This window comes from Sinocyclocheilus anshuiensis, unplaced genomic scaffold, assembly GCF_001515605.1.
Source record: "Sinocyclocheilus anshuiensis isolate Anshui unplaced genomic scaffold, SAMN03320099.WGS_v1.1 scaffold694, whole genome shotgun sequence".
NCBI lineage: Eukaryota > Metazoa > Chordata > Actinopteri > Cypriniformes > Cyprinidae > Sinocyclocheilus > Sinocyclocheilus anshuiensis.
Window position 1 is genome coordinate 1,226,291 of NW_015542477.1, and position 12,500 is coordinate 1,238,790.

Sequence of the window (12,500 nt, forward strand, 5' to 3'; positions counted from 1 at the left end):
TGCTAAAACACTGCTGGTCACTTTCAGAAGTTGTAGTGATTCTTTCTTTTCCAAGAAAGAATGTGAAACAAATTGGTTATATAATTTTAATTTTTAAATATTTTAAAATGTAATTGAAATTTATTGTACACACTTTAAGCAATATCGTATCGCATATCGAATATCGCATTTTTTAACAAGGTATTGCATTTTTCTTCAATATCGCACAGCCCTAGTTTGAAAGCGTGATCTTTTCTGCTCTTCTCAGGCCTAGCCTATGGACTACAGATCACTTCCACTGGCCCCACATCCATTGAGAAAGCCAGTGGACAGACTGTGAAGCTGGACTGTCAGTATACTCTCGCTGCTGAGGATTCTGGGCCTCTGGACATTGAGTGGAGCCTGCAGCCCTCTGACAACCAGAAAAAAGAGGAAGTGGTGAGTAGACAATGTGATCGTGTATCAGGTTATGAGATATGGTTAGTGTCTGTGTGAAAGAGACTGTTTCTTTATGTGCTTGGGGAAAACATATTTGATGTCTGCATTATTCAAAAGCCTCTGGGAGGTTTAGTCTGACTTTGTCCCTTGTGCTCCATCGCCTCTCTTCCTGTCAAATGTTCTTGTTTTCAGCAAAAACACAAACTCTCAGAACTAGTTTGACTGCCTCTGTTGTGCAAAGCAACACAGTAACATTCCTACTGCCACACTTGTACACAGCGTTCTAGCTAGAGTTTTAAACAACATCAGAATCTAACCAATCAGAAGCTATATGATTTTTAATTTGATGTTCACACACAAGCAGCTCACGATCTGGTGGTTTCAGTGTCACAGAGGTTCGAAGGAAATCTTTGCATCTATGAGTTTGGGTCACTAAAAACATGCAATTGGGAAATTAAGAGACATAAACACTAGTATTGTAATTTTATTGATAAATTATTATTAGAAATAGTTTTTTTTTTCTTAAAGACTTTGTTACACTGAAATATGATAGTAAAATTTATTTTATTTATATTTAATATTTATTATTATTATTATAATTAATATTATTTTCTAGTCATTAATATATAATCAAACAATTTTTGGCCACTAAATAGGTTGCAGTTTTTATCAGAAAACCAAACTTCGAATCCCAAATGATTAAACAGCAATATTTAGTGAGCATCCCACTTAAGATCTGTTTAGAAATCAAGTATTGGAGGTATTTTTGCGTGTGATTGTCCTTGAAGGTTGACCATTCATTGTACATTTTACCTGCTTTGATCTGCAGCGAGCAGGTTCTGGTTTGTGAGCTCCACATCTGTCGGAGGGAAACGCAGCTCACCACATTGGGTGTTTTATGAACGTGTCGTGTTGTTTTAGTGCTCTGTAAAGTTGCTCCCTAGATGGATATGTGTGTGGCTTTACATTAAGGGTCTAGTTTTACTCACATGGATGTGCATTTGAATTTTATTGGTTTTGGCAGAAGTTAGTTGATTGATTGTTATGTATTGATGTTTTGTGTGTATGTCTAAGCGCTTTAACTTCTCTATGAATTGTGGTCTGCAGAGGCACTGCTTTTTCCCGTGTCCGCACAGGTGCTATCTCTGTAATATAGACCGTAATTAAACTGTCTCTCACTTCTTACAAAAGGCTGATTTTTGCCCCAACACTGGACTTGCAGGTAGAGTGAGCAGCCAGATATATGTGTGCTTGTCTGCTGCAACCCCTTCATGCAGAGATTACCTCATACTCTTTCTCTCCAGAGATTATGCATTTAGCTGGGGACAGAATTGGGTCAGGAGCCCTCAATGGTCGATCTCCCTTTGGTATCCTTGCACCTTTCTTGCTATCTCTCTCTCTCTCACACATGCTCTCTCTCTACTCCATCTTTTTTCTTCTCAAAGCTCCTTCATTTCTTCTGTCGTTCTACACCTAATTTTTCATTCTATTTTTATCGTTCTCCCTTTCTCCTCACATTTCTGTTCCCCTCAATTGCTCAGTTTGCTGTTTGCTGGATCGTCCTCATGGGTATAGACCTGCACTCTTCCCCCTCTTTTCTACCAGGCTTTGCCCCAGGACTTGAAATTTGTCTTTGACCCACTTCATCATTTTTAATGGTTTATAAGAAGTTGAAGATTGGACACAGGCTACTTCAATTTTTGTGTGTGTGTTTTGGGAGATATTCCTAACATTTATTATGCCCCAGTTCTTTGGAATGCTTTTTCACAGCATTGTGCTCTTGCTTTTGCAACTATTTTTACAGTATCTAGCTACATAGTTACATTTGGTTTCGAATGGCAAAAATGGCCTGCATATGGTAGTATTAAAATATTTTGATGGCTTTCTTGTATAATCCAATTCTGATCATTGAAAATTTATACATAGGCTATGGGATGCTTTGCCCTGAAGTGACAATAAAGACATTTATAATGTTACAAAAGATTTGCATTTAAATCTATAAATGTTCTATTCATCAAATAATCCTGAAATAAAATGTTTCATGGTTTCCACAAAAATATTAAGCAGGGCAACTGTCTTCAAATTTGATAACAATAATTATTTCCTGGGCACCCATTTAGTATATTAATAGAAAAACGTTATATAAAGTTTATAACGGCTCTTAACGGATTTTTGGCTCTTCCTTCACTGATTGGCCTTGAAAAGCTACTAAATGAGAGAAAAAATTAAAGAGGAGTTATAAACAAAGACCAACTGACTTGTCAGTGTTTGGTCTATCTTAGACACATCCCTTCTTTTTCATCTCTCACTTTTGATCCAGGATAAAAGAAGAGGGCTTGACACTACACAAACACACAAGGCTGCCTTTTGTAGGAAAATACATTTTCCCCTGTATTCAACAACAGTTCCTATTTTTTGAGTGCAAGAACTAAACAATGACTCAACCTTGAATGCAGAACCCAATTTCCAATGATTGTATTCATTGTGAAGGTCTTAGGGACACAGTGAAGCATGAATGATTCTCTTGTTTGTGGGACGCTGTTGACGAATTCCATACAAAACTGCATTGTCATTAGTGTTAGCATTTATATTGAAGAATGGATGGGAATTGGGGGGGGACACTTACTGTGCATGCATTGTGGCTCCATAATCTCTTACATGGCACCAGCAATTGCACAATAGCCACGCTGTGATTGAGTCTGAGAGTGAATGGGAAACGCAAAACAAAAGGATTATTTAGAAAATAGAAGTAAACATGCAGGGATTTTATCATTGCCTTTTTACATATAAAAAAGTCGATAAGATTGTTTTGCATGACCCCAGTTGCTGTTTTTGCATTGATTGGAAAATTTGTGTTTTGATGTCTGTATCTGAGTCAGAGAAAAGGTGTCTAGTTCATTTGAATAGTTTAATTCAACATGAATTGCCATTTGCTATTAATTATAATGACATACACTGCCATTCACAAGTTGAGGGTAAGTTTTTTTTTTTTTTTGGAAATGTCTCTGATGCTCACAAATGGCTCATATTATGAAATACAATTTTAAAATAAACTGTTTTCTATTTGAATATATTTTAAGTTGTAATTTATTCCTGTGGCGTAATTTATACCAACACTGTTAAAAAGATTCAAAATTACAGCATTTTGTTTGAAATGGAAATGTTTTGTAAGATAAATTACTTTACTTTTGATCAATTTAATACATCCTTGTTGGAAAAAAGTATTAAATTCTTTAAAAAAATCAGTAATTCACAATATAAAAGGTAGAGGACCTTGTTTTATCCATCTGGAATTGTAAAAAAAAAAAAAAAAAAAGTTGCATAAAGTGAGTTTGCTAAAGTAATGCCTAAATAACATTTTAACTAACTACATTAACATTTAAAGATATTTCAGGGAAATGGCAACTGGCAAGTCACTACATTTGTAAATACAGATTACAAACAAATTTTCTTTGGACCAGGAATGTGCATTTAAAGAAGTAAAATAAGGTACTTTTTAGTACTGTATGATTAGCAATGTAAAGGCTGTGGTGGTTGGCATGCACTAGTTTCCAGTAGCAGATACTGTGGGTCAGAGCAGCATCTGTGGTTGTGCAGTGAGGTTAGACACTGATGTAGACAGGCAGGCCTACAGAAACTGCCTGGGCTGTAAAGCAGACTGATCTCTAACACAGGTGACTCAGTGCTGCTTTGCATTTCAAATAAGCCTGATGTAGCCCTGGAGGAAGTGCATATACCTACAGGCATACACATACACACTCAAGTCTAAACAAGATGCACAAGTAAACATATGCACACTTTGATTTTAACAAGTGACACTGTGTCCTTGACTTGTAGATGGCGGTGAAACTACACACTAACTAACAATGGTTAGTCTTAACTATGGAGGGTGTCCAAGTCATCATGAAACGAAAATAGCATATCTTTTCTTCTGTGTTGTAACGTACGTCTGAGTGTAACAGATTATCGAAAAATAAAGAATATAGGGCAGGAATTTGGTTCTGTCCATCAGTTGTGTCGTCTCTGATTTTAATTTTGTATCTTTTGTTCTCTGCCTTGAACAGACTTTGTTTTGACTTTTTGAATTGAAGTACGTTATAGTGCCTGTATGATGTTGCTTCAGGCAGTTGCTCTTATCCCTTTTTTATTATATTGTAGTTATTATGTTTGGACATGGAGTGATTTATAGACATTGTTGGCTGTTTCCTTGAAATCCTGTTGGCAGACTCCAGGTGGCATGGATTAGGCCTGCTTACTAAGTGGTAATTTGGACAAGATGCTCTTAGATTCTGCAGATGTTTGGATGTAAGAGTAAGAATGAGGGAGAGGTCTTGCTTTTTCCCCATAATTTTTTTCTCTTTCCTTCTCCCCTGTGTCCTGAATATTGTCTGATACATTCATTAAGATTCTAAGTGTCTCCGAGCTCTTGCTCCATTGCCCTGAGGTGCATTCTCAGGACTGCTGCGCATGAAGCAAGAGCCACGGGAGGCTGTCACCCCTCCATCGTCATGGAAATTAAGTGGTGGGGATGGGGTCTGTTGAATGGATCCCATATTTTCCCTCCATGGATGACAAGAGTCTGTGCATGTCTTTATCTGTGTTTGTAGTAAGCGCATGTGTCTTTTAGCCAGAAACAGACCTGTACTGTCCCTTAAAATGTAGCATTTTGAGAAAGAAGCATGTATTGATGATTTAAAATATACCTTCTGGTGACAGAAGGTGTTGATGTAGCCTAACAAGAACACTACTGTTTAGGTTGTAGCATTGAAAGGGCAAATAATTCACTTGTGCTGAAGGATGTTTTTAAGACAAAAGGGAGCACTGTATTTGTCTTTGTCCAACTGACTTTCAAAAGCAGAAACATTAGGTTTTAGGCTGAATGTGATCATTAGTTTGACCGTTCACTGATACCTACACTGCACTTTTTTTCCACCACGAGTTGTTAAATTGAAATGTTGAGTAACATTTCACCAATACATGAGTTTTGCTTACTAAAACATGATTCTCTTGTTTTTGTCATCTCTCGTTCCTTCCCACAGGTGATTGTGTACTCGGGTGACAGGGCCTTTGAACACTACTATGAACCTCTAAAAGGAAGAGTCCACTTCAACTCCCCTGACCCTAAAAACGGTGATGCCTCCATGAACATCATGGGTCTGAAAGCCACAGACACAGGAACCTATCAGTGCAAGGTGAAGAAGGTTCCTGGTATCAGCAGCAGGAAGTTCCTCCTAACAGTCATGGGTGAGTGGAAAAATATAACTTTAGCTGAAAGTGGCATTTACAAGCTTATCTCGACAACCAATCTCTAACTCTGTCTATACAAAAATGCTTGCCTTATTTGGAGTTGTTTTGAGAAACACACTCCATTCTTATTTTCTTTTCTTCTGGAAGGTGAGCTATAAAACTTAAGGGAAAGTCCTGAGTGACAATATATTGATCTGCACCATAAATGCACAATAAAGTTTGATTTCACAGGCACTCTGACATGCCTTTCAAGGTCTGCATTGATCGATGTCAACAGCAAGTGTGACATTAGTGCTGCTTCATGTGTCAAATATCACCTGTTCCTTGTTGTGTTGACAGAAACGCCCTAGGCAAACATGCACGCCAAACAAGGCCATCAGAAGCACTCCCCAAACATTATGATGACAGTGACGTCACCTCCCGAAACTCAATAACCACACAACCAAGATGTGTATTTGCATTGCAGATGCATAAATAGCAATAGCTCTGAGATTAACAAAAAGAAACAGGAAAAAGGGAACAGGAAAAGGTTTTAATAGAGGTGAAATCCAGTATTAAATGGACCATTCACCAAGTGATCTGTGTGGTGTGCTAATATTTTTCAAAGTATCCAAAAATATTATTTTATTTATTAGGATTAGGATTGTCAAAATTATTGGGCAATTAAAAATTAATTAATTAATTAACAAGTTTAATAATGGAGTTTCCACAAAAATATTAATTAGCAGAACTGTTTTCATTGAAAATAATATAAAATCAGCATATTAGTGATTTCTGTGGTTCTTTTAAATTGTAATTATTTTTAACAGTATTACTGTTTTACTGTATTTTTGATCAAATAAATGCAGCCTTATTATAAGACCCCAAACTTTTGAACATGTATTTTATATATTATTTTATCATATTATTTACCTTACTTAATGGAGTGTTCAATTGTGTTTAGTTTTTGCTATAGTATTCAGAATCTTTACATTTCAATGGTATTGACCAAAGACAAAGTAGTGAAAGTGGTTGGTTGATTGATTGATTGATTGATCAGTGTCAGTTCATGAACCAGTGATTGGTTAGGCAAAAGACTTTATTAGACTTAAACTCCACTAATTTATTAAAGTGAAGGACTGTTTGGCAAGAGCCGACCCGGTGATTGGAGGTGGACCACAGTAAGACAGATGGAAGGACACAGATTGGTTGTGCTCTCAGCAGTTGATGAATGCAGCTGTTCTCTCTTCGCCTGTTCCCTTCATTGTCCACCCTCATCCTGTTGCTGATGACCGCGGGGACTCTGTACCTGCATTCAGAGCAGATGCTGTCTGGCTGCGTGCGTGTGTTCCTTACTAAACGCGTCTCCATCAGAGATAGCAGTCCAAGGGCATTCACTTGAAGGGGCTATATATGTGCTACATTGCCACCTCAGAGACACGGCTCTGCTCTAGTGATGCAGAAACGGAGAAACACAGTGCTTTTAGTAGGCACAAGCAACTTTCAGCTCTTTATCTTCAAATTTGTTCTCCACCAGACAACTTTATATAGGTTTAGGTACAGTTTAGGCATGTAGTTTAAAGGGTTTACTGACATCTGCTCTATTATTTTAGTATTATTTATATACTGTTACACCGTGTCTATACCGGACGCGAGCGGCGCGACGCAACAAAATACAATAGAACCTATTATGCTGTCTACACTGGATGCGGCGCGGCGCGACAAATTCCCGACAGTAAACTGCTGCTGCGTTCTATTTATGACGTACTGACACAAATTTCAAATGATTTTCAACAGTCTCTTTGTCGTGTCCAGTGTAGACAGACTTTAGCTGTTGCGGCGTGACACGACAACTGTCGTGTCCGGTGTAGACATGGTGTTATAGTTTTTAATATTTTGAATTAGCTTTTATTTTTATATTTTCAGTTTATTTTATTATATTAAAATTTTATTTTTTTATTAATTTTGTGCTTTTGTAATTTTTATGTATTTTAAAAATATTTTTATTTAATTTTTATATTTATTTCAGTTTGTCATTTTAGTTTTTATACTTATTAGAACTTATTTTTCATTAATTAGATGCCAAGGCAAGTTTCTATTTTTTTTTACATTTAAATACATTTTCATCTAATATTTGTTTTATTTTAGCTTCGTTTCAGTTATTGAAAATTATTTTAATAGTTTGCTAACAATAATAACAATGCTGCTCACTTCACAAAGACTGATGTTCATTTAACAGTGCCACTGTGCTGGGATTCCCTTACTTTTTCCTGAATTTCTATTGCAAACAATAATTAAGTGGATGTTTTTCGAAATGGCAAGTTCATTATACGTTCATTGTCCCAGTAATTTTTACAGTAAATTTGTTTGAAACATTGGAATGTTTTAAAATGTTAAATTAAACATGTCTCATCATAACTTATTTCACAGACTGAATGAAGCTGTGTACAACATTTTGTTGATGCCATCAGTACTTGCAAATGATATGCTTCTTCAAGATTGTTAACTTAGGGTGAACTATCTAACATTCAAGGTGGAAAAAGTAAATTCATCTTTTCCCAGACAGCAGAAAATAAAACTGCTTGACCTTTTTCTTTTCACACCTTTATGCGTCTGTAGTTGCATCGGGCAGTTTGACTTTTTCATTCTTGTTTTTCTTCTCGCCTTTATGACCAGTCAAGTGTGATCACCTCAGAATACCGACATGCTTGCCTTGGTCACACTGCTAAGCTGTAAAACAACCTCATCTTATATAAAATGTCTAATAATTATAACAAACTGTTTTTCTCAAACTTACGGATACAGATTGTTAGTGTGTATGTGTGTGTGTGGGGATTTCTCCCGCCCACCTGTCCATCACCACACATTTAATTTCTCCGTCAGAGGAAGCTGCTGTGCTCTGACCCCTCGTCCTATTAAATTGCTGTTCAGTCCTGCCTGCTGTTAATCCTCAGGTCTCTAAGCCTCTGTCCCAGCAGCCCCAGAGATCTGTTTTTACAGCTTCTATTATCAAACGATGATGTCGATGGAGACTCAAATGCCAACACCCTTCCCAAGGTTGGGAGGAATCACAGAGAGCAACTATTGATTCTTCTGTCTGTCTTGCTCTCTATCTCTTTATTTGTGTGGACTCTGTCTCCCTCTCGTTTGGTCTCTTTGCCCTCCTTACAAGGAGCTCTGTATCTGTCTCCTCCTGGTTTTAATTTGAAGTTTTGTTTGTCTTTGAATTCTCATGTCATCTCCTGCCAAGCGAGGAGGGGGTCTGTTTGTGCAGGCTTTAGTTTCCCACACAGAGCTCCCTATGTCCCTATGCTCCATCATCTAATCTCTCACTCAATCTCTCACTATCTTTCCATATCTCTATTAGAGCCCGACCGATATATCGTTTTGCCGATATTATTGGGCGATATGAGCCTGTCGCAGATATATCGGTATCGGCTTATATGTCGCCGATATTACATTTTTTTGTACAGAACATATAATGTAGATGATATGCTTCTAAATGGTGTAATTACTTAGTTTGTCCAGCAGAGTGTGCGCTATTGTTTGCTACTGGCGACCCAGGTCAGTGTAGAGATGCGCGGATGAGCTCAAACTTCACCTGAGTCCGCTGCTTCAAATAAATTATCCGCCAGCCACCCAACCGCACCTATATTTGATCGTCACATTACAATGATTCTAATTCTTAGTTTTGCATGATGATATGATGAATGGATGGTTCATTTTTAACGGCAGATTCAGTGACGTTAGAGCTGATGATCTGTGCATCACTGCATGTGTCTGCAGCGCATTACGGCTCCGGCCACCGTAGCTGATCGCGGCCACTCAGTCAGTGCTTGTTTTTATACCCAGAACTCATGCTTATCACATCGGTCACATCACATTTCCTAACTGGGTGTCTACACTGGACGCGAGCGGTGCGGCGCGACAAAATACAATAGAACCTATTATAATCAGTGATGCTGTCTACACTGGATGCGGTGCGACACAACAAATCCCGACAGCAAACTGATGCCTCATTCTATTTATGACGTACTGACACAAAGTTCAAATGATTTTCAACGGTCACTTTGTCGCGTCCTGTTGCGGCGCAGACATGGTGACAGCATAGTTTGTCAGTACAGTCAGTAACGTAGCAGATTGAAAAGTTAGTATCTTTCTGCAGTCCAATAAACGGCAGTGCGGTGGTAGCTTGAGTCTGTTGAATGATGATTTAACGCTACGATGTCACCTAGTTGTTAAAACTCAATGCTATAAAGTAAATAAACAATGTTCCCGTCTTTTACTCTCACAATGAGCTTATCATACTCGTTTGCTACATAAGTAGGGCCCTGTGATTTTCACGATGTGGAAAACGCAGACGGAATCGCGGAATCCATTCATAAAAACGGAATTTACTGTATCACGCGGAATTTCATGGAATTTGTCTTATTTTTGATGAATACATAAAAAGCAGGTCAGTTGGCCTACACTTAAATCAAATCGCTATATAGACTAGTGTCTGTGAATATTAAACTGCAAAAAACTATTTTAAATACGAATCCTCATGTTCTGCATGTTTATTTGATTACCAGAATATACACAACACAGAAATTGTGAAAAAATATTATTCATTATTATTATTTATTCATTTTAGATGTTTACATTTGGAAAAGCTGTGCTTCCTGCTTAAACCTGCCCCTGTTGGTTTGCAGTAGCTTGCACTACACGGTTATCTTGTTTATTTTTTTTAATTCAAGTTTTTTGTTCTATTTGTGTTTAAGTTATTTATAATAAGTGAAGTTTACTGTTAAGTGCACTGATGTCAGACTCATTTTGAATAATAAAGTTTATTGTTAAATACCCTGCTTTCATTACATAGGCCTATTTGTCACATAGTGACACACAAGTGTTTGATCACCACATTTGAGTTTTCATTGCAAAATATGTGTTTGTGTATATATATTCTGTTTATGTATATACTGTATTCTGTATACAGTACCAGTCAAAAGTTTGGACACGAATGGGAAGCGTGTCCAAACTTTTGACTATAGTGTACTGTTATGTAGCCTACATATAAAGAATATCAGCCGATATATCGATATTTTTTTTACTCCCTAATATCGGCATCGGCCCCAAAAAACCCATATCGATCGGGCTCTAATCTCTATCCCACCCTCCCTTCCTTCCTTCTATACATAGATTTCACCCACTTTCCCTGCTGTTTTTAATACATATCTCTTTAGAAAACACATGCTGTCTGTCTTACAATACCCAGCCACTTTCCCACCCTCTTCTTCTGCTTTTGTTCGCTCTTTTATCTCAAAGAATGTTGACACCCACTGTGCTCTGATTTTATTTAAGTTGATTGACAGCACTTGTAATAGCAGCAGCTGTATCCATTACCGTGATCATGGCTTCCTATGCTGTGATTAGTTATGATGCAGCGAGAATGAATATGGGTGGAGTGTGAAAGAAGGGCCTCAGGGACTCGTCCTTTATATCCATGATGCACCATATGCGAGATGGGAGATGATATTTGAGCTTTTAGCTGGTCGGAGTGAAATGATGACATTTTCCTCCTTGAGATAATTGCCTAAACTTGTGGTATCATACATAAAACTTTGCTATACTCATATGTACTGCGTAGATTTATATGCACAAGACAATATACACTTTGTACAGATGTGTTTAGAAATCTTTAGCATGATATCTTGTAACCTTAAATTAGTTTTATGCCTTTGTGTTTATTATCTTTTATGCATTACATTTTTTTTGTTGTTAACTTAAATACTTTGTTCTTACTACTACTACTACTACTACTAATTATTAAAAAATATTATTCAAATGTTATTCACAGACAATTAATTAATTTCACCATGTGATTAGAACGATTTATATTGCTGACTGATAAGTCTGCAAATTGGAATATCTCAAATGTAGCATTTATACATGAAGCTGCTGGCTCTTTTAGTAGTTTTTTCTTTTTTTCTAATGATCTCATCTTCCTGTTTCCTCTTCCACAGTGCGCCCCTCTAAACCCAGATGTTATGCAGAGGGTCAGACTCATGCAGGGAAAGATATGGTGTTGAGGTGTAGCTCTGTGGAGGGCACACAACCACTGCAGTACATTTGGGAAAGAACCACAGGCAATAAACTGCTGCCGCCCCTGGCAGTGCTGGGTAAATTCCTTTGTCTCATGTACCTTGAATTTTATTTTATTTTTTTTTTACAATTTTGATAAACTGATAAGCCTCAGTTAAAATAAGGAATTTGTCTGCTGCTGTGCACAGATCCAGTCGGGGGCACCATGAGTCTGAGGAACGCGACTGAGGTAGCTTCAGGAACATACAAATGCATTGCTAAAAACCGTGTTGGAACAGAAGAGTGTTTGGTGGAGGTCAACATCACACAACGTAAGTCTTCATAAACCTGCCTATTCCTCTTTTAAGATTAAAATAGCATAGTCTGAATTTCAGCCAACATCCAAGGTGGTGAATCTTTGTCATTCGCTCATTGTCTGATTACAGTGATGTGGTGAATGGGCTTATGGGTAATGTCTTAGACTCTAAACTTGTTTATCTCAAAGTCTCTTTCTCTCTGGCCCTTTGCAGCCCCAAACACAGCTGGCGTCATCGCAGGTGTAGTAATCTGCATTGTGCTGGTTCTCATTCTTCTCGCCCTCCTCCTCTTCTGCTGCTGCCGTGCCCGTAACAAGAAGAAGTACGAGAAGGAGATTGCCTATGAGATCAGGTACTACACACACTTGAACGTAATCCATAGGCATGTCTATGTGAACCTTTTCCAAGAAGACCCCAATTAATCATAAATAAAGAGTTCTTGAGAAAAACACCTGTTAGTGTAATTCACCCAGAAAT

General features: G+C 37.6%; 1 protein-coding gene across 1 annotated transcript in view; it reads left to right on the top strand.

Moving 5' to 3' along the window:
* LOC107693949 (CXADR Ig-like cell adhesion molecule) overlaps positions 1-12,500 on the top strand; it is a 65,556-nt gene that overhangs the window by 50,289 nt on the left and 2,767 nt on the right. Inside the window, exons 2-6 of the mRNA XM_016493525.1 lie at positions 248-417; positions 5,457-5,661; positions 11,649-11,804; positions 11,916-12,038; positions 12,237-12,375. Of these exons, the coding sequence (XP_016349011.1) occupies positions 248-417; positions 5,457-5,661; positions 11,649-11,804; positions 11,916-12,038; positions 12,237-12,375 (793 nt within the window). The remainder of the gene's footprint in view (positions 1-247; positions 418-5,456; positions 5,662-11,648; positions 11,805-11,915; positions 12,039-12,236; positions 12,376-12,500) is intronic.